Source organism: Hydra vulgaris, chromosome 14, assembly GCF_038396675.1.
Source record: "Hydra vulgaris chromosome 14, alternate assembly HydraT2T_AEP".
NCBI classification, from domain to species: domain Eukaryota; kingdom Metazoa; phylum Cnidaria; class Hydrozoa; order Anthoathecata; family Hydridae; genus Hydra; species Hydra vulgaris.
In genome coordinates, this window is record NC_088933.1 from 15,387,787 (window position 1) to 15,412,500 (window position 24,714).

General features: G+C 26.9%; 1 protein-coding gene across 1 annotated transcript in view; it reads right to left on the reverse strand.

The window, feature by feature from the left end:
* Positions 1-24,714, reverse strand: part of LOC101236718 (nucleoporin NUP188) — a 123,832-nt gene that overhangs the window by 54,229 nt on the left and 44,889 nt on the right. Inside the window, exons 18-24 of the mRNA XM_065818576.1 lie at positions 14,910-15,096; positions 12,785-13,013; positions 11,511-11,598; positions 10,895-11,198; positions 3,372-3,441; positions 3,115-3,237; positions 1,787-1,862 (exon numbers count right to left, since the gene is read on the reverse strand). Of these exons, the coding sequence (XP_065674648.1) occupies positions 1,787-1,862; positions 3,115-3,237; positions 3,372-3,441; positions 10,895-11,198; positions 11,511-11,598; positions 12,785-13,013; positions 14,910-15,096 (1,077 nt within the window). The remainder of the gene's footprint in view (positions 1-1,786; positions 1,863-3,114; positions 3,238-3,371; positions 3,442-10,894; positions 11,199-11,510; positions 11,599-12,784; positions 13,014-14,909; positions 15,097-24,714) is intronic.

Genomic DNA, 24,714 nt, shown 5'->3' on the forward strand with positions numbered 1-24,714 from the left:
TTATTCTGGGGAGAAGTAATAAGATCAGAGCCATGAATAAGAAATGGAATATTAGACTTACTTTAGGTAATGACACTGTTAAAAAATTTTCATAAATCTCTAGAGCCTAACATCTGAGAAAAGATACAAGATTTAGTAAATTGAGAATAATGGAGCTTAGCAATAGACAGGACCTTTTTACATTAACTTCAATAATAAAAAGACATTTGTTCTCAAAAGAGATGTTCTTGAAAATAAAAATTTTGAAAATGGTTCAATATAGCAACTGCACAAGAAGGGGAAAAACATGGAGCAAAATAGGGTATAATTTAAAACCAAAGAAATAAAAATCAAAGAAATAAAAGCTTTAAAACCAAATTTAAAACAATAAAACTATTTTAAAAGCTATTTTAAAATTTGAATGACTTTATGAACTTTTAGTTATGGCTTTTCCAAATTACACCCAAATAGCACTATCAAACATTTTTTTAAACTCCAATTTTTTTTTGAACCCATCAACCATTGCCAACAAAAATAAATTTTGGGAGGTCAAAACAGCAATTTTAGACATTTTTAGAGATGATTGAATGTTGACCGGCCATTATTTTATACGCTACATACATACATACATACATACATACATACATACATACATACATACATACATACATACATACATACATACATACATACATACATACATACATACATACCTACATACATATATACATACATACATACATACATACATACATACATACATACATACATACATACATACATACATACATACATACATACATACATACATACATACATACATACATACATACATACATACATAAATACATACATACATACATACATGGTCTAAATGAAATATGCAATCTTAAAATTTTTTACAAAAATGAAAATCTTTGACTTAAAGTATTAAAAAAATATTGCTTATAAAACTAAATAGTTCCTTCAAATAAAATATAACTATTAAGATTTAAATTTAGTTATTAATTGTGTCACCACCACCAGATAATTTAATTGCTATTTAATTATGAAATTGAAACAACGCCCTAACATAAGCTGTAATCTAAAATTAAAATTTTTTTATGCAATCAAATAATTTGAAAAATTGTTAATAGACTTTAACAAAATGTTTTACAATTAAATCTATTTCTTTTTTTTTTTTTTAAAAAAAGTCTTTGTTAATAAATAATTATTTAAAATAAAATGCTATTTAAATATTTAAAGTAGCCATCGTGCGCTTTTGTCAGTAGGAGAGTGCATGTTAAATCAATTAAATTTTGATTGCTCTTTCCTACAGAAAAAAAGAGGAATAATTTAAATTAAAGTTATAGTTCCCCTGAATAACAAAAATTGTTATCTAACTAATATTACAAAACAATGTTTTGTAATGAAATTCATTTTGAATTTCATTACAAAACAAAATGACATTTAAAAAAAAAAAAAATTTTTACGTGCATATAAATTACACATTCATTAAATTATCTATAGCAAGTAGATATATTGACTATCAACATATTCAACCATAAATAGAGCCAAGTGTATTAGCATCAAGTGAGGGCTAAATTTGATTTAAAAAAAAAAGTCTGAACTTCCATTAAATAATGTACTTTTAAATAATTCATTTGTTATTTTCTTTTTCTTATAATAATATAGTGACAGTTATAAAAACAATTTTTAAAAAACAAAGGCAAAACAACAAAATAAAAATAATCAAGAAAACAGAAATTGAAAAAAACTTGTGTATAGTATAAACACAATGTTGTTTAATGTTTCCAACATAACTTACTTTTAATCTAAAACTAAGTAATTTTTCAAGAACAGACAAAGAGAGTTTAACCATCTGTACAATGTTTGTATTTTGACTAAAAAGAAAAAGCAAAAACAATCAGGTATTTAAAGAAAAGATTTCAAACTACGATAAGTAAAGTATATGAGTAAAATCAAAATAAATATTTCATTTTTTATAAACAGAGAAGGCCATCAGTCTTCAGTTCTTTGTCTTCAGTTGTGTATAAAACTTTTTTTGCTATCAAAATTGGCAAACTTGACATTTTTTATTTTTTATTTGTGAAAAACAACCTAGCATTTTTCTAGTCTTAAGACAATACTTTAAGTAAAATTTATATGCTTTCTCTATAAATATCTATACCCTTGTTTCTCTATAAAAATATTTAGGGGCGAGTTGGGCACCATGACACACTTTTAGTTTTTGCTTCATAACAATTTTTTTAATTCGCTTTTTTTTTAAGCGATTTGGTTTATTTTGTAGAATAAATTTATACCTACAAAATAAAATAAGTTAAACTTGTGAGACTAGTTAAAGTAAAATTAGAAATTTGTTTCAAGGTATCCCACCCATGAGGTACCTTTAACACAATATGAGCATCATCAAAAAAGCAAATAAAAAGTATAAGACATAGAAAGAAGGCAGAATTATTTTTGAAATATAAACAAATTAATATTGATAACCCAAATAATGCATCCAATGGTCCAAATCACATTTCAGAAGACCAGATAATATATCATTTTAAATGTCATTCTTAAGTGTAAATAATGATGGCTTTGCATCGAAATGGGATCTCCTTGTGTTATATTTACATAAATCTTTTTAAAATAGACTATAAATATTAAGAGAAATGATTTTTAGAATTGTTTATGACACAATGGAGTACTATTCTACAGTTTTAGCCCCCCTCCCTTATTTTTAGTATCAACTTGTTTTTTCAAATGATTTTGTTTGATAAAGTAAAAAGCTTATGGATTGTAGTTTACAAAAAAATGTTACTCACATCAGTAAGTAAGACACATTGAATAAGGTACCTTAAAACTTATGAGCTTTAAAAACTAATAAATTACTTTGACATCAAAAAAACACAAATTTTGACACCTTGCAGGCCTAATGATGTCAAATTATACAATTTTTTTTTCAAAACATAGCTTTAGTAGTAACTGTTTCACTATATGAAAGTGGTTGTCACAACTCTTAGGGTGCCTCCATAATTACAATGTTTCATGGTGCCCCACTCTCCCCTATTCATGTGTTCTGAGTTTGATGCCTTTCAATTGAAACATTTAAACACCTTATTACTATTTTTAATGGTATAAAACACTTACGTTGAAAATGTGATATTTTCTATCTCAACACAACCAATAGTAACAATAAGGAGAAGAGAACTACCAGCCTGTTGATAAAACAGCTCTTGAAGAACCATTTGCTTCAAAGTTCCTTTGGAGTTTCTATAAAAAAAAAAAAATTTTAATTTTTAATTTTTTAAATCTTTTTTTAAAGTCTAAACTTAAACCTTTTTATTCAAAATTGTTTTAAATCTTAAAAATATAAATAATCTTAAAAAAATAATTCAAAAACATACTTTTCATTAACCATGCAATCTTTAAAGGTCTGAGAAAGGATTGTATGAACAAGACTCAAACATTTAAGACCTAACAGAAAACTATTCATTATACATTTACACTATATACAAACATAAAAAAAAATCATATAAAGTTATGACAATAACCAACTTTTAACCCATCAAAAGACTTAAAATCTTAAAAATTTTCAAAGATCTTTAGAAGTTACAGGACCTTGGTTATTTTTCTGTGAGGCAAAGTCCACCTCTTTTTTAATAAAAAGAATCTCACAATCAGCAATTTAAAGAATTTAAGATTTCAGATAAAATGAGTTAAAGTGACATATCTTTAAGTCTTCAGACTCATCAAATTATGACCAGAGACTTAATGGTGATTCCATGTAAAAATAGCACCAGTAAAACTTTCCAGTCACCTACTCAGATTTTCTATAAACTTTAACTTGTGGTACCTATCAATGGAAATGTGAAATGCTAATCAAATACAAACAGTTAACTTGCGGTAACTATTTGACCTTAGAAAATCAGTCTAAAATATACACTATTTTTTTACATCATCTGTCATCATGGATTTTATATTGGTACGTTTAAATAAATAAGTTTAAGAAGAAGAAACTAATTGAAAATTAGTAGCTTATTTTGAGGGTACTAAATCTAAAGATAAAGAAAATGACAAAGCTCATTTTTCATGTCCATTTTCGATTTAAAAATAATAAAGACAAATTGCCTGTTCTGTTATCATGGGTTTTACTAACTCCTAGAGTTACCCAATTTTTTTAAATTCAAAATTTTTTCAAATAAGATGTTAGGCCATTTTAAAAGAAAATGTGGTTTTGGTCATTTAAAGTATAATAATAAAGTATAATAATCTCATTTTAAAATTATCAAAAACAAGCCAATCAAAATGAAAAAGCCAACCTATATGAGCTTATATGCTCAAATATAGACTTTTTCATGAATATATAAAGTTTTAGTAGAAAAAACAATTGAAAATCAGTACCTGACCATTTTTGAAGTTGCTAAACCAAATATTGGTACTTGACCACTTTTATCAGCTGAATCCAAAGTAAAATAACTAAATTTAAAAAGCTTGATGACCAATTTTTGAATTTTAAAATGGTCATAACAACTTCATTTTTTTGTAATCATGGACTACGCTTTTACTAATTTCTAGGATTGCCATACTCTTCATGAATTCAAAACAATATTTCATGTATAAAGAAAGACGCTTAGCTACTTTATATTAAATTAAGTAACGCAATTTAGATTAAAAAACTATCGAGTCTTATTTGGAATATCAGTTTCTCAGTCATGGCAACAGTCAACAGTGTTTGCTCAGTTTATTTGGAATTAAACTAGTGAACGCTATCTAATAATATATCGCAGATTGTTTGGAAAAAAAATTTTTGAAGATAGTTCTAAATATGAAAAATAAATGTTTGTAAGGAGACCCAGTCTAACAATAATCAATGTTAAATTAACAAGTTTATTTCTCCATTATATATACGTTTATTTGAAGCATTATGCGACTGAATTAAAATGATGATGCAATCCATTTGAAGCATTATGCAACTAAATATATATAATGATGCAATCCATCTAAAAACCATAGCAATTCTATTAATAGTAATGATAACTTTTATATGTCAAATTTTGTGAAAGTATTGAGAATTACAAAAAGGAGAGACTTTGCCAATCTAGCAAATTTCTACTTTTGTTGTATTTATAGTTTTTGTGTAAATAACTGAAACTTTTTTCAAAAATTTTATAATTGATAGTTAGCTATAGCCTTCCTATAGCTAAAACCACTTTAGTTGAGTAAATGAATAACTTTTATTTTATCTTTTTCAACTCTTCTAAAAGATTAGAAAAGTTGAAAAAAAAAAAATTACTAATAGACTAAACAAGGCCACTTTGCAGAAAAACATTTTATTACAGTATGATACTAAATGAGTTCATTTTATTTTATAAGCAGTCTTCATGAAGTCAACTTGGATAAAACAAAGTCCCTATGCAGCAAAAGCATATTCATAGTAAGAAGTGAATAGCTTTGTCCACAATACAGACATTAATTTATTTTAAGAAATTTTATAGGAAGCTAAACAAAAGAATATTTTTTTATAGAGCGTGAGAACCAAATCAAGTTAAGATTTTTATGATAGACTCTTAAATCTAATAAATATTCAAAAAAGACATTGATCAGCTCATTATATATTCTGAATCTTTTTTCTTTTTATGTAAACTTTTTTTATGTGAACTTTTTTTGAAGTTTTAGTTTCTACTATTGAAGTGAAATTTTACTAATTCTTAAATTTTTAATTAATAAAGAATTTTGGTAAACGACATCATTTATTAGAGATATTTGTTGAATTCTTAAATTTTTAGTTAAAAAATATTTATAGATTTTACACTTAACAAATTTATAGACAGCTTTTTATTAATTAAAGCAATAATTAATATTTTATGGCAATAATTCAAGACAGAAGACAATTAAAATTGAAAGTGTGTTGCAGTGCGCATTAAAAAACATATTATATTTAACATTTCCCAATTTATATGTCATATTTGGCAAGTACTTTACATTAAAACCTGTCTTAAAATTATCAATTAAAAAAACTACCAAAATTGGCAATAAAAAGTTTTTCATTAAATGATTTCAATTTTAAAATTGAGAATAAATTTCATTAAATATATTCTGGCATGATTAAATAAAAATTATGAGAACATTTGTACCAGATGAAAAGTTTAGCAAATAAATATTGTTAATTAAACTCAATAATAATTAAACATCCAAATAAAATTTGGATGGCATAACATTGATAACTAATTAAAATTCGAATAGTAAATTTCTTTAATGCATAACAAGCATCTCTTTAACTGCATAACAAAGTATATATCAAAAGAAAGCTAAAAAAATGAATTTTTCAATAAAATAAGTTTTTAACACAAATCATTAAAGCCATTTTTTTTATAAATAATAACTTAAAGTCCAAAACAAAACTTATTTAATATATAAAAAGATTGTTTTTCTTCAAAAAGACTTTAATAATTACTAAGCTAAGTACTTATACACTTCTACAAATTAAATACTTATACACTTCTACAAGTTAAATACAGTGTTAAATACAGTCTTCAAAAAAAATACAGTCTTCAAAAAGTTAAATACAGTGTTAAATACAGTCTTCAAAAAGACTTTTATAATTACTAAGCTAAGTACTTATACACTTCTACAAATTAAATACTTATACACTTCTACAAGTTAAATACAGTGTTAATGCTGCTTTATTTTAGAACTAAATTTAAAAAAGTTTTTTTTATCAAGGATTACTCAAGAAATTTTAACTTTGCCAAGTGATAACTTTTAACAATTACATAATATGGCTCTTATTTGTTCTTGATTATGTATAGAATTAATTAAACCTTAAGAACAAACAAATTATATGTGGCTAGAATAAAAATTTATGTAAAAAACAAGATAAATTGTATAGCATACTCGAAAGCTGCTACCAGCATCTTGCAGTCAAAATTTAAAAAAATCTAAAGCCGCTGCAGTAGTGAAAGAGTTTAATAATACAAAATAGTTTTTTTAAAGATAAAGATTACAATCATTTAATAACCAATCAATCATATATATTCTGAAAATAAATTTTCACGGATATTTACAAATAGTATTAAAATACTAATCTCAAGTAAACACCTTAAAAAAATAATTCATATATATATATATATATATATATATATATATATATATATATATATATATATATATATATATATATACACATATATATATATACATATATATATATATATATATATATATATATATATATATATATATATATATATATATATAATTAATCATAGTAAATAATGATAATAATATTAATTATAATATTAATAATAATAATAACAATAAGAACAATAATAATAATAATGTAACAATAACCATTTTGTTATTTTAACGTAGTAATAATAGTAAAGTAATTATAATAATTTAAATAATTTAAATAAATCACTATTACTTTCCATGCAACAATCGTTTATACATACAAAGTTAGTTACAAACAGTAATAAACTGACAAAACGTAATAACTAAAGATGAAATAAAAATGACTACTGCTAAAAAAATGATAAAGATTTAGTAAATATATTGATCATAGTTGTTTTAAAATAACAACCAAAACATATTGCAAATATTATGACCAAATGAATTGCAAATATTATGACCAAATTTTATTTTATTAAATGAATTGCAAATATTATGACCAGAATTGCAAATATTATGACCAAAGGAAAAAAACAAGATTAAAAAAACCCGATAAATAAATGAAAAAATAATAATATTAATACATGGTAAAATAAAACATATATAATAAATTACTAAAATGAAAATAAAAACAATTAAATATAACTGTATATAAAATTTATATATCCCTATTAAAAAATACTAAAAAATAAAACAATAAGTGATTAAACAAAAATAATAAGTAAAACTATATACTCTATATAAAACTGAAGAAAAGAAAATCATTATTACAAGACTGCATAACAGCATAACTAAAAATAAATCATAAATAAATAATCCTAAAAAATATATGAAAGAAAATTAAAAAAATATATGAAAGAAAAATAAAGAAATGAAAAAACAATAAAGTCATAGTTCGCCGATTATTTTCCGTTGTTTTCTTTCCATTATTTATATAGTTTTTTTTTCTTTCTTTTTCATTCTTTTTATTTATTTCATTCAATAACTTTTTTTTTAACTTCTATTTTCATTATTGTTTTTACTTATTTTATTTCAGATACTTCTTTTTCTTTTCTTCTTTTAAAACATTTGCATAAATTGACGAAAAATAAATGTTTTCTTTTTTCCTCTTTAAAAAAGTTATTTCTAACCGTTAGAAAAAAGTGTTAGCTTCAAGTAAAACAACAAAGTTAGTTCTTGTTATAAGTTACAGCAAGCTTTGAGTAAAACAACAAAGTTAGTTTCTTGGTATAAGTTTATTATTTTGTTTTTTAAACATTTTTTTATGATACTCTTTAATATGGACACAACTTGTCTCGGCACTATGGGATCCCTTTAAGGAGCTCTATGCAGCGAATGTGCTAAAGTAAAATGATCATAAAATTGAATTCTCCAAATTTTCCAGTGTTAGGCCTAAATGGTGTATCCTATCTGGTCCAGAATGCACACATTCTATTTGTGTGTGTACAATAAACCAAAATATGAAATCAATGTTGAGTGTTATAGGTCTTAAAATGCCTTACCATTAAGTCATTGAAATATTTGTCTGCAACAGAGAATCATAAGTTTGTATGATTCAAAGCTTACCCTAGTATTCAAGCTGCCTAAAAATTGTTAGCATAGTATCTGCCACAAAATGAAAATGAACAGTCAGTGGATTTCGAACAGTGGACAACTATAGATAGAATTGAACAATTAACAATAAAGTTTCCATTAAATGACTTCATATAGCTTTTGTGTGAAAAGCTTGATAAAATTACTTCTTTTATTTATATATATCCCAAAATCCTAATCAAACAAACTAAAGCATCTTAAAAAAAAGTAAATCTTGATGACACAATTGCCTCTGATGATTTTACTGAGAATTACACTAAGCACTGGCGTACCGCATTGGCGGTTTGCAGAAAAGCAATTTTTTTTTTTATTATGCAAAAAAAAAGATAAAAAATTGCATCAAATCACACTCAATTTTTCGATAATCAACTAACAATAAATCACCCAGCCAATTGCTCTACAAAAATAACAGTATTGCCATTACTAAACGTAATGTTGCACTTGAAACTAAGCGCCTCTAATTTCTTAATTCAAAATTTAACACATTGCCAAAATTAATCAAAATTGTGGTAATGCTAGTGCTTAAGCTCCGCTATTGTAGTGCAAGACAAGATACAGATTAAGTAGCATTAAGTTCTGTTCTTAACATTCAATATTTATCTGTTTAATAAGAGAAATTGGAAGGACATTCTTTTTTCATAATTTCAGATAATTTAAACCATTGTGTAAGATTTATTAATGAAGTTGATGAAGATGAAGTTATAGGAAAAACCATTAATCCTATAAAAACAAAGTTTTGTCTCAAAATTAAAAAAATTCTTTATTTTTCTGATGGTTGTGCAGGCCAGTCTAAAAAACTGTATATATTTTAACAAATTATGTCATCGTATTTAAGATTTTCCTGTTCATTGCATCTGGAATTTTTTTGCAACAAGCCAAAGCAAATTGCCAAAATAATTTTTTGATAGATTTTTTGTAGTAATGACTGTTATTGGGACAAAAAATTTCCATCAACTTACACCATTTTGTAATTCTTGCGCAGATTGAGTATTTTCAATAGAACAGAAGATTTTGGATTTTCGTCAGCGAAAAGAGCAGCTTTTGATTTGATTACTTCAGGGATACCATTGATGTATATAATAAAAAGTAACGCTGACTTATTTATTAAACTAAAATTTGAAGATGTTCAGGTCAAATGTTTTTATAATATTGCAATACTTATTGCAAAGACAACTTTAATGGCTTAGTATGGCTTTTGAAATTAAAAAAAGGATAATGATTTTATGGTTGCATTCAACCATCCACACTATCTGAGTCATTTTAAAATAAAGATGTGTCAGTAGCACACTTAAAACAGAGTTGTGTCAGTACCTTATCTAAAATAAAGATGTGCCAATACCACATCTAAAATAAAAATGTGTCATTACCACATCTAAAATAAAGATGTGTCAGCACCACATCTAAAAAGAAGATGAAATGCTTTTATTTCCAATTTATTATTTAAAAAAAAAAACATTGTTGAAATAATATAAACTTTAACTTCAATATTTCCCTTTTCCAAACCTTTAATTTTTGTTTTTAAAGTTGATGTTTTTTTTGTTTGCTTTTTCATTTACTGTTTTGCACTTTAATTTTTCATTTTTCAACAAACATTTGAGATTTCTATATTTCTAAATATAAGTGCAACCAGTATTTTAAATTTTTTTTTTTTTTTTCTTTAGATTCTGCACCTTCAAAAATGTTACTTAATATCAATTATTATCATTTTAATGGAACTAAATAACAAATATTTTTATATAAAATATAAAACTGTAACAAGACATCAAATATAAAACTGTCACATGACATCAAATTGTATTAACAGCTGCTATTCTTAGAATGAACAAAATTTATATGATATATATATTTATTTGATTTCTATGATTTATATTTATTTGAGCTTTTCTATTTAGTTTGAAACAGGGTTTAAAGTAAGGAAATAAACAGTTAAAATAAGAAAACAAATAACAGTTTGAAATAAGAAATAAGCAGTTTCACTATTTTCTTTATTTAATATAAAATACGAGCAGGGGGAACTGTGTAAATTGGAAATCTTTTAAATCTGTTGCTGCTTAAGTCTATTAATTCTGAGCTGTTTCAGAAAACTGAAACTAAATATATCTGGCTTGTTAAAAAACATATCAATATTCAAAAATTATTATTTAAAATTACTACTAATATTTACCAATTGCAGTTTTGGTTTCAGCATTTTTATACAACCATTTAGCAAACTTGGAGAAAATTTCTCTCAATATAAATGATACATTCACAATAACATCATTATATACTTGAACAACATCTGAATGCTCCATTGCATTAGAAACAAACATTTGTATGAAATTCAAATACTCAATTGTTAATTCAAACTTTCCATTGACTTGCTCTACAGTAGCTAAAATCTTTTCAAAGCACCCATGTGTTGCATTAAACTCATTAAAAACACATTTTTCTTGAAGCAAAAAACGTGTATTGCAGAGTTCTTTGAACATCTTCAAAAAAATTAAAACAATTTTCAATTTTAACAAACTTTGTTTTTATGTTTAATATATTTCTACTTTTACAAACAAAATTAAAAAAGGGTTTTTGAAAATTCTTAAACTTAAAAAAATATTATTAAAACAGATATAGCTAAAAGCTTCACAGTAAAAAAAAACAGATTTATCATTTACATATGGTTGATATAGTAAACACATACTAAATTTTTTCAGCACCCCCTTTCATTATTCCTTACAACAAACTAGTTTAACACACAGTAAACATATTTACACGCAGTAAACTTATTAGTTTAACACACAGCTTACCTCAATAGGATGATATATACCAACATTATGAATGCAACTTATGCAAACTGCAAGTAAATCAGAAGGTGGTTCTTCAAAAAAGCAAAGCCTAAAATGTGAAAAGTGACAATTTATAGAGATTCTTTGATTTAAAAAAAGAAAAAAACATTTACAAACTAAAAGTACTATTGTAAAAGTAAAAATACATACTATTTTTACTTAATAAGATTTTAATGGTAAACCATCTTTCAAATTATTACCATCTGTCTTTATTTACCAAAAAAATTTAAGTATGGTGGACATCATCAAAATTGATTACTCCTATACACTCTGGACACATGTGATGTATGTAACTTTTCTTTTAATGCACAAATCAAGATAAACAAAAATCATCTATATATTATAGAATGGTGAACCTCTTAAAAGAGAGCTTTCTATAAACTAAAAACCTGACTCATACAACCTACAACTTTTCAAGTCTTCTGTCAATCTTTTCCTTGCTCTATAACTCTATTCTTTTTTTTTCTAGTAACTCCCAACTTAATAGTGGTTGCTTGCAGTCTTATTGACAGTGAATCGGAATAAAAGTCTGAGCACTGGAACTTGGATGCACATTAACCTTTACTTTATTACTATCACTATCTTTTATTTGATTGATGTTGTAACATAACAGTCATTCTTTGATTGATGTTGTAACATACTAGTCATTCTTTAACAACTAAATACCTTAAAAGACTTTCAAGACTCTAAAAAGTCTAAGGGTTTGGGTCAAAAGCTTTTTTAAGGTCAGCAAGGTGCATCACCCTTTCTTTCATCCACAAAAGGATCTAGGAAAAAGAAAACTCTGATACAAAATCCTTATCTAAATATGGGATGGAGGAATAAAGATAGGAGAAGTTGGAAATCTTGCTGTAATCTTCCTAATAATGGTGTCAGAATAAAAATGATTTGTATGTGTCAGAATAAACCTGTTCTGTAAAACAGAACAATGTTAATGAGCTCCTCCTTTCCTTACCCACAACTAAAATAGGTTTTTATATCGAAGATTTTATTTCTCTAAATAAGTTTTTCTTTTGATATGTTGACTGTTGGTTAAAGAAGTAATAAACCACTATTCATTTGGATTACGGCTCCAAATCAAATATACCGTAATAAATGACCATAACAAATATACCATAATAAATGATCACCACAAATATACCATAACAACAGTAAAAAACCAATAATTTATGTCATTCTGAATTCATTGTGCATTATAGAAAAAAAAAAGAATAAAAAAACCTTATATAAAAAACCTCTTTGTTAGCTTTAAAACACCAACAACCAGTGGTTCAAATTCATCCATTTTGTCAGGAGTATGTTTTAATACTTTCTCGATCAGTTGAACAACACTTAAAACAACTTGTAATCCATCTTCACCTGAGTCACTTGTGTAAAGATGTATGTTGTCAACAACTTCATTTATCAAAAAAAAAAGAAATCTCCAACCAGAGTATGTGTATGTCCAACAAATCATTCTGGCATCTAAAATTAAATTAGTATGCATGTATATGTATGTATGTATATGTATATATGTATATGTATGTATGTATATGTATGTATGTATATGTATGTATGTATATGTATGTATATGTATGTATGTATGTATATGTATGTATGTATATGTATGTATGTATATGTAAGATATATAATGTATGATCATCAAAGGTATATAACATATAATCATCAACATATAACAAAGATATATTATAGTATAATAAAATAAACCAAAACAGTTTGTAATAAACACTATACAAAAATAAACTTATTTTAAAGATGGACAAAAATATTTATATATATAAAGTAAGCAATTATTTTAAATTATATAGTTAAATAAAAACAATGAAGTAACAAAGGCAATACAACAACAATGGCATAACTAAAAATAAATTCAAAGTAAAAGAGTAATACATAATAATTAATAAGAAGTTTATAAAAAATATAGGATTTAGTTTTCAAAACACATTATTTTCAGTTTCATTGATTTTTTATCTTTTCAGTTTCTTTAGGTTCATATAGATCTGTTTTAACCCACAGTTCACACACCTAATTAGTTTGGGATGTTTTTAAATTAAAACATCTTTTTTTTTTTTTTTTTGTTATTCACCTCCTCAAGGCCATGAAGGCCACTACAGATGAGGAGGCTACTCAATAGTGGTTATAACCCTCTCTCAACTCTATAACTCCGAAACACGAACCTCGACAAACAAGGCCGCTGCGCGGAGAAACAAGTTGAGCGCGGTACTACCAGGGACGTGGTGGGGATCGAACTCGGAACCTCTCGCTTCTGAAGCGAGCGCTTTACCACTACACCACTACCGCATATAAAAATGCAAAAGTTTTTATAAATTCACACTTTCTTAAGTAAATACTATTTTTTGCAAAAAATAGTATTTACTTAAGAAAGTGTGACTTTATAAAAACTTAATTTATTTGTATAAATTAGTATTTATTTAAAGCAGTGTGGCTTTATAAAAATCTATATTAAAATTAAAATTCAGTTTTATTAAATATGTTATTATTATAATTTTACCCAGCTAATCTATTTTACCTAGCTAATCAGATGATTTTCTGGACTATTGCAAGGTGTTTATCAAAGTTAAACTGTTAACGCACTATTCATATATATTTTTTCAAAAAGAAAATATTTGAACTAAATCAATGGCTTCAATTTTGGCCCTTACTTTCTAAAAAAATATATTTGACCTTGGATTTGATTTTATTACCCAAGTGAAACTTTGATACAAAAATCCTTCTTAACAACATTTAAGACTAAACGTTAAATTAATTGATTTTTATCAAATGGTGTAAAGTCAAGCTTTTTATTAAATGGTATGATGTGAAGCTTTTTATAAAATGGTGTGATGTGAAGCTTTTTATAAAATGGTGTAAAATGAAGCTTTTTATTAAATGGTCTAAAGTGAAGCTTTTTATAAAATACTGTAATGTAAAGTATATACAATACAGTAGCCTCCGTGACCATAGTGACCCTCGTAGCCTTTGGAAGGCGAATAGCATTGCAAAAATGCTGTAAAGTGTTGCTTTTTAATGAAGGCAATAAAGTGATGCTTTTTATTAAATGCTGAAATAATGAGAAAATAAAATAAATACTAGAAATAGATTTTGATGTATGATTTCTCTTGAATTTATTTTCTCAAATTTAATTTGAAAAACAATATGGCTCTTGAATGTAATTTTGTTGGTAAATATATACGTATATATATATATATATATATATATATATATATATATATATATATATATATATATATATATATATATATATATTATATATATATATATATATATATATATATATATATACATATATATATATTTAAAAAAATAAAAATACATTTTAAAAAAATTGAAAAAAAGAACCTTGTTTGTGTAGAGTGATTTTCCCATTTATATTAGCAGGTAATATAAACTTTTCATTTACACTATCGCGAAATATGATTCGATCACAAAGTCGTTTCCATATTTTACCAAGACATGTGATTTCTGACTCTGTATTTTTACCAAATAATTCAGCGAAGATAGATTGATTCTCAAAGACCTCATAAACCTTGTAAAAAAATCAGCAATAAAAAAAAAAGCAGAATACTTATGTATTTAACAGATACTTATGTATTTAATATCTATGGCTGTATACTTACAATAATGGTAGTTTGCTGTATTTTTATTTACTAACATAATTTATAATATGAGATAACATAAAAAATGAGCTGATAAAATACTTATGTTACTAACATTGATAAGACACTGGTGTCATCAATGTCTCAGCAAAACTTTCATTAAATATAAATCAACCAACATTTAAACTTAAAAAAAACTAATAAAATAAAACTAAAATTAACTTTTGATTGTCTTCAAAATATGTCATTAACTTACTTTATAATATGTTTAAAGTGTTTCTCATCAAAAAAATGTAATATCATAAAGAACAGTATTTTTCTTAAGTAGGCATGAAAGAATGTTGAAATGCTGCAAAAAATTGTGTTTGACAATCAACACTTAAGAATAACACAATTTTACTATGTAAAAGTTTAGTTATTTTTAAATAATATAGTTTTAGCCTAATGTACCAAACATATGGCTCCACCACAATTCTTTTTGGTAAATTAAGTATACTTTCTCTTTTTATGTAATATCATGCTGTCTTTATTGTCACTCATGCTGTCTTTATTGGATATGCTTAGTTAAAAATTTTATTTTATAGATTGATGCTTTATACACAAAAATTCTTTCGGCACTAATTAAACTGTTTAATAGTGTTCCACAAAGTTAAGCATAACAACCCTTATTTTTATTAATGATCTAATTGTTTCATTTTTTAACAATTGACACCAACTTGTTCCTAATCAAAAATTACTGTAAAAACAAAAATATGATTTATGATGATGAGCAAACAGCACTCATTCAACAAAAATATAAATCATGATGATGTGTGAATGCGTGAATGCCAAAGTGTGAATGCGTGCAATGCCAAATTTAGATGAACGTGGTCACGAGCTTTTTTAGATAAACGTGAACGCGTTTTTGCAAGCGCTCATTCTGCGCCATCTAGCAGCCAAATATTGAACTCCATGTTAAAATGTACCATCTAGCGGTCAAATATTTAACTTCATATTTAAAACACCACATGTTTTTAACCAGCCAGAGAATCTTCTTAATATTAATACTGCAGTTAACATTTACCATTGTTTCACTTTTGTTTTTTGAAGTAGTTACTTCAAAAACTTTTCTGAATTTCAAAGAGCGCGTTCTGAAAAAAAATGCGGTCATTTATGAAAAATCAAACAGGCAAGAAAGCGAAGATATATAAACTTTTTGGATTTCAATTATTATTTATTGGCTTATAAATATATAATGAAATTATAATAGAAATATTAAGATCTAGAAGTAAGCATAAAAAATATATACTATATATTCTAAATATATATTTATATTCTTTATCTAAAGAGTAGAAACAATCATCCATTTTAAATCGTTTCCATTTTGTTGTTTTATCTTTATATATGGTTTTTTTAGAAGTCTTGTTTTTATTGAGCTTATATTTTATTGCTTAAAAGGGAAATAGAGTTATGACCTAAGCTTAACTTTTGACATGCATTTTTGTTATTTCTTTATTCAATAAACATGTATATATATATATATATATATATATATATATATATATATATATATATATATATATATATATATATATATATATGATTTAAGTTATTAAACATATATTATAGATTATATATATATATAAATATATATATATATATATATATATATATATATATATATATATATATATATATATATATATATATATATCAGGGCTTGTGATGAAGCGAGCGCGATCGCGCTCCGCTCGTCAAACGCGCCCAAAAACTGTATTTTCAAACATTCTAGGCGCAATAAACAACGCTCGTTCAGCTTATAACGAGCGTATAAAATAACGCTCGTCCAATAGTTCAAGATTATTTTTTTATTTTCATAAAATATTTAAAAAAGATTTTTTATTAAAGATATTCTGTTATCAAACAACTGATATAAAATATAAAAAGCACAACGTCGTTCTCTTTTGCACTAACGTAATGAATGAATGAGCAGTTTAAAGTCGTTAATCGTCACTAATTTTAATAATGAAATGTGCATGTGGAAACACAATGTGAATACAAAAATGCGCAAATAAAATAAGAATTGAAAATTAGAAAACCATTGTAAGAAAATTAAAACTGCGGAGTATTTTTAATCTTGTGAAAATATCAAGTAAAATTTATTTGATTTATCGTTTGTAATATTCCACACATCGTTTATGATAAAAATAAATATTAATAATAGAGTAATTTTTAAAATTAGTTTTTGTTCATAGTATAGATTTTTTATTAACTTTTATTTATTTTAACTCAAATTTAAAACGATTCTGTTGTTTAGAATGTTCGCAATTAAGGACATTCGAAAAGAAAACTAAGTAATGATGTCAATATTTATTAAATGAAAAGTTATTATTCTTATTTACTATTATTTCAAATTATTCTTGTGTTATACTTTTAAGATAAAAAAACGTAATTTAAAAAAGAAATTTTAGAAAAAAATTAAATAATTAATTTGAATAAAAAATATCAAGAAATATAAAAACCATTAACCGTTAATTAAGTTTACAGAGTAACATTTTAAAATACATATATCAAAACAACGAAGCAAAATTAAGTCACTAAATTATACTTCAATACTAAATCAATAAGAAGTTGCGTTTTTGTTTGATATTATTTTTTTATAACATAAATAGTTAAAAATAAAATCGCGATCTGACAATATACAAGAAGTTTGGAAATATAAAAATCTCTTTCGTTGAAGTAGTTTCATAAGTGTGATACTAATTCAAACATTTTTTGACGAAAAAATTATGTAACAAATAAAAAAAGATATAAAAAAGAAAAAGCTTTTTATGAGTATCGCCTTTAGCAATTTTCATAATCGCGCTCGCCGACGTTATCTGAAGCGCAGATAATTACGCCCGATGAAAACATATTCTAATTTTACGAGCGCGATATAACAGGCTTGACGATTTTCTTCATCACAAGCCCTGATATATATATATATATATATATTTATATATATATATATATATATATATATATATATATATATATATATATATATATATATACATATATATATATATAAATAATCTATAATATAATTCTATAATATAAATTATATATAATATAAATATATATATATTTAATTTTTAAACATCTTCGCTTCCAACAAGACTGCATGCAACCACTAATTAGAGTTGGAAGATGAAGATTGTAGAGCAAGATAACGGAAGTAAGAGTTAATCCTAGAAGAAGAAGGGTAGATGACTCATCGAGTACATTACCGTTCATAAATATAGGAAGATCTAAATTATTGCGATAAAGATTGGCTGAAAAAAATTGAGTTTTATCTGAATTAAAGTTCACCAGCCACTGTGAGCCCCATGCTGTGGCAGAAGTGAGATCCTTTTCAAGCTCAAATGCCCCCTCCAAGCAACCAGAGAGCGTTGGCTTCTTATCATGACAAGAATAAATGGTAATATCATCAGCAAACAATACCACCTTAGATGTGAGAATATCTGGAAGATTGCTAATGTAAGATTGCTATTTCAGAGTTATAGAGTTGGGAGAGGGTTATAACCACAAGTAGCCTAATCATCTGTAGTGGCCTTCTTGGCCTTGGGGAGGTGAATTTCAAAAAAATATATATATATACACTGCCCGGCAAAAGTTTCCAGTCACTCTGCCTTTTGTAAAAAAATGCATAAAAAAACAAGTTAACTAATTACAATTAACCAAAAATCATTACAAATAATTACAAACTAATCAACGTGTTTAAACCTATGATAAAAATTAATAAATTTTTGAAATATAACACAAACAAAAGTTGTTGTTTTTTCATCAAAAAATCCACCCTTTGCTTTTCTTACTGCACAAACAAGTTTTGGCATACGTTTGATTAAATTATCCAAATAAATTAGAGGAATATTTTTCTACACTCGTTGCAAAATTAACCACAAATGAGTTGTTGATGTAGGACAATCTTTTCTTACCTCACGATCCAGTTGTTCCCATAGTAACTCCATTGGGTTGAGATCAGGGGATTTTGGGGGCCATGTTATAATTTTGAGTTCTCTGCGAGCTTCTTTTTTTTTGCAAATAGTTTGTACAGTATTTAGCTGTGTGTTTTGGGTCATTATCCTGTTGCATGGTGAACCCATGGCCAATTAGACGCTTTCCACAAGGAACAGCATATCTACATAATATCTTATGATATCCGTTCTTATCAAGAATTTCATTTATTTTCACGAGATTACCAACCTGATTAAAAGCAAAAACCCATTACTGAACCTCTACCATGTTTGACAGTAGGCTGTATACACTGTGGATGAAATTTTTCAGTAGCTGTTCATCATACATAGATCCGTCGCTTTGTTCCAAAAACAAGAAATTTGGATTCGCCCATCCATAATACATTTTGCCAGTCTATATCTGTTCAATTTGAATGTGCTAAAGCTCATTGAAGCCTCTTTTTCTGATTTATTGGTTTTAGAAGAGATTTTCAAACAGCTACTCTACCATTTAAGCCAACAGTTTTCAAGTAACATTTTACAGTTCTCTCTAAAATAGTTTTATTATGAAAGCAGCATTGAAGTTAGATGATATTTCTTGGGCTGTTAATCGTCTATTTCGTTTACATGAGAGTATAATTGACTTGTCTTCAGCCTTTGATGTTTTGCAGGGGCGCCTAGTTCTCTTACTACCTTTATTTGTACCAGTACATTTAAATCGATGAATAGTATCACTCACTGTTGATTGCGGTATTTTAAACAATTTTTGAATATATCTAGTAGAACGATTTCTTTGACATTTTATACTATTTTCTAAAATTTTAGTCGAAAAATAATCAAAACACACTTTTATAACCTAGAAATTAAAAAATAATATCAAATTATATTCAGCTATATAAAATATTTACTAAACTAATTTATTAATCCAATATATTATATTAACGTCAACAAAATTTTGCTTTGATGACAAAAGAACAGTTGAATTTTATTTACAAATTTTTTACTAAGTATGTTCAAGCATATCCAAAAATGAAGAAAACATAGATTTTGTATTTCTTTTATACAATTTTAAAATTTAACATCAATTATTACAAGTTTATTTAAAACATTAGCACATCTTAATCGAATTAATTTATGACTTATAAAGAATTTTAAAATTTAATATCAATTATTATAGGTAAAAAACTATTACAACTTTAAATGACCGGAAACTTTTGCCGGGCAGTGCATATATATATATATATATATATATATATATATATATATATATATGTATGTAGGTATGTGTGTATATATAGATATATATATATATATATATATATATATATATACATATATATATATATATATATATATATATATATATATATATATATATTTATGTAGGTATGTGTGTATATATATATATATATATATATATATATATATACATAAATATATATATATATATATATATATATATATATATATTTATATATATATATATATATATATATATATATATATATATATATATATATATATATATATATATATACCAAGCTAAAGTAGACTAAATATTTATATATATATTTTTAATTCACCTCCCCAAGGCCCAGAAGGCCACTACAAACAAGGAGGCTACATAATTGTGGTTATAACCTTCTCTCAACTCTAACTCCAAAATACGAACCTTGACGAACAAGGCCGCTGCACGGAGAAACAAATTGAGCACGGTTCAACCAGGGACATGGGTTATATTTGGTTTACTTTTGCTTATTTTAAATTTTCATTTACCATTTCATATTATTAACTTTTATTTTTATATAATTTAGAATAGTAGTAAAAAAAATTAGGTAAAAAATTCTTAAGATTATTTTAGCTTCATATTAGTAGTAATAACACTTTATTAGTATCATTTATATTCTACTTTATTGTTACTAATAAAGTGAAATATAAATGGATAATAGTAGGAAAGAATTTTTGTCTAGTATTGCTTTATTCTTGTAGGATAGTAAATATTTTTGCCTTTGCCCTTTGGATCACAAAATAATTGAAAAATTGAGATATGGCTGAAGATGGTACAAGTGGTGCATCATGCATTGATAAAATCCAAGTCAACAAGTATGTTACTAAATTAGTTTATTTAAAAAGTGCAATTGGTCTTGTCACCCTGTTAATCTGAAAGTGACACTGGCAGGAGATTTTGGCATTTTGCAGCCAAAATCTCCTGCCAGTGTGACTTTCAGATTAACAGGGTGACAAGACCAATTGCACTTTTTAAATTAATTTAGTGTCTAAATCACAATTTTATCATTGTGATTTAGGCACTAACTTGTCCAGTTTTAATAATTGTGAACTTATCTACATATATTCAGCTTGACAGTATGACAGTTTCAGACTTTCAAGTTAACATGCTTCATGTCTGCTTCACTGATTGTCAGAGCAAGCATATGCTAAAAAGCTCCATCAAATTATTAAATTAGCTATCCAGCACCAAAAATGTCAATGCTAATATATATATTTTTATCTTTTAAGTCAATCCAGTTCTCAAAGAGAAGAATCTGAAGATAATGAGGAACAGATGGATAATGACAAGCATGATGGGCAGCAGACAAAAGAAAAAGTCAAGTCAACATAAGTCCCACCCGAGTTCTTCAAACTCATAGGGCCAAGTAAAACTGGGAAACCTGGACTCTTGTTTGAATGCTGCATGAAAAACTGCCCACGTCATCACACTTCCCGAGCCATGCGGCCAATTTTCATGATGAAGAATTCTCTTAAAATCTTCGTAGGCACATCAAGGTAATAATTGTGTACTTGATATAAACCTGTTTAGTTGTATATGCTCAATTTTGAATTTTCTATTTAGAATTATCATGGTGGGGATCTTGAATATGAAATGTTTCAACAAAGCAGTGGAGGTAGGAAGACAATCCAACAAGAAGCAGTCTACTATGGATGCCTACTTTGTGGTCAAGAACACTAAAGGGCAGGTTAACAAGAAGCCCATCACTCAAAAGGAATTGGACAACAATGTGCTTGTAAATTGCAATCTTGATGAGTCTTTATTGGTGCTGCCAAAGTGTAATTTATTTATTTGCTATTCCAGAATTATATTGCTGTTGATATGCGGCCATTTTCTTTGGTCTACAACGCTGGTTTAAGAAGTTTGCTGCTGCCACTGGTCAACAATCTGGAGATCAGAAGTCCAAAATTCTATCAACAGCTACTAGACAAGGAGTGTGAGGAGAAGGCCAAGCTACTGAAGGAAACGTTGTCAGAGGTCCCATATGTCTGCACCACAGCTGACTCCTGGAAAAAAAATCGCAGAAACTATATCGGGATGACCATCCACTGGTGGTCTGATGGTCTCACCTGCCGGAGTGCTTTGCTTGCCATTCACCAAATCAAAGAGAACCACACCTATGATGTGATAGCGAACGCCATCAACAACATACACATCGAATTCGGCATTAAAAAGAAGGTCGCCGCCACCATCATGGACAATGGCTCAAACTTCCTGAAAGCATTCAACGTTTTTGGATTTCAACTAGTTGATGAGACCTCTGATAATTCTGATGACAATAATTCCGAAGAAGACAAGGGAATGAAGTTTTTCAAGATATCAAAGATTTTGAGTGCTGGGCCTGCACGTCCTCCTGTACCAGAGAAAAGGCAATGCCTTGATTATTATGAAGGCCAATCTTATCAAGTCGACTACAGGCAAATTATTCATTATTCACAATGCCACTTGATGGAACAGATACTACGACATTATGGATCAGGCCCGAGATTTTCTGGTCAACAAGAAGGATGCGTTTGACAAGCTTTGCAATGACCTTGGTGACATCAAGAAATTCACTCAGGCTGAGGTCGAGTTTGTCATCGAGTACACCAACATCATAAAGCCCTTGTCTGAGACTCTGGACCTCTTTCAAAACGAATCAAACATCTCAATTGGATGTCTATTGCCAACTATCCAGCTGTTGAAAGAAGAGTTATCGGAAATGGAAAAGATGCCATAGATCGTCCATTGCAAAAGCCTCATTAAAGCCATGCTGTGGGGTTTGCAGAAGAGATTTGGCAACATGTTCCATGACTTGAGACTCTGCCTTGCTGCACTCTCTGATCCTCAACTCATGCTGCTTTTTGTATCTGAACAAGAGCATCATTTGGACATCCACCTTCTGAAACACAAAGTCACTGCTAGAAAGGAAATACTTCAAGCTGGAAGCTCTCTGTAAGTGAAATTATTGTAGCCCATTTCTCTCAATAGCCTACTATATCGAGTCGTGTTCTTTTAAAAATTGAAACGTAACATTTAAAACCTTTGAATTGAATTTCTATAAAGGTCCGAAGTCCCAACTTCAGCAAATCGACCACAGATGAAAATTGTGACAAAACAGCGAGGGCAATTCTTGGATGCCTACAAAAAGTGCAACTCGAGTGATCTTGACAAGGTGGATCGTTACTTCAATGAGGAGCAGGGTGATCAATTTCAGCTAGACAGATATCCAACAATCAATTTGATTTTCAGGTATATTTTAATCATTTTTAAATCCACTATAAATCACTAAATGAACTGATTAAGACTTTAATGTGTCATAATTTTTTAGGCAGTACAACACTGTGTTGCCACCGTCTGCAGCTTGCAAGCAAACACTTAGTTTGGGGGACTCATCTTCACTGCCAAACGGGGATTGATGACCGATGACAAAATCGAGAAGCTGACTTTGTACAAGATCAACAATGTATTCAAAGATTGGAAAGAGACTCCATCAACCCCGAAAAGGTGATTCTCCTGCTCAGTGCCCACTGCTCAGAGTGGCCTTTGGCCAATGCAATTTGGTTCACAATTTCCAATTGTCAGTCATGTTAGTTATTATTTAATTAATAATTGTATAACTGTTGTGTATTCATGTTACTCCTTCCTACTAAGCGACCAACTGACAATTAAATCAATGGGAACAGGCTGCCAATAAATAAATATTGGGAAATATATTGAAACTTTTTTATGAGCGGATTTGCGAGCATCCGTTCATAAAAAGCTGCTGAGCAACAAATTGAGTGCCGCTCAGAATTTTCTGAGCGAATCCTAGGTCTGGAGCCAACATTGCTTGGTCAACAAAAATATAACCATGATGGTGAGCCAACATTGTTCAGTCAACAAAAATATGAATCACAATGATGAGCCAACATTGTTCAGTGGTTATGCTTCTAAAATATCTCTAAAAAAAACTTAAATTCAAAAAAAAGCTAGTTATCATTTTTAAATCTATTAAAATAAAAATAAAAATTTCAGATGAAGCTAATAAAAAATAAATTTTGTTCATTTTCTTGAATATCCTCCAATTAAAAGGGATTTTAATTTATTATTTGTCACATTAATTAATCATTCGTATAACATTGAAGTTAAGCAGACAAAGCAGAATGTTGACGTGTTAATAATTAAATATAATCATTATGTAATCATAAAACCTTGTTTAATAGTTCATATCAAATCTCAACTTTTTTAAGGATCTTATTTCATCATCTAAAAATAATTCATTTGGTAAAGCTTTACCAAAATTTAAACTCAAACTCTAACATTCT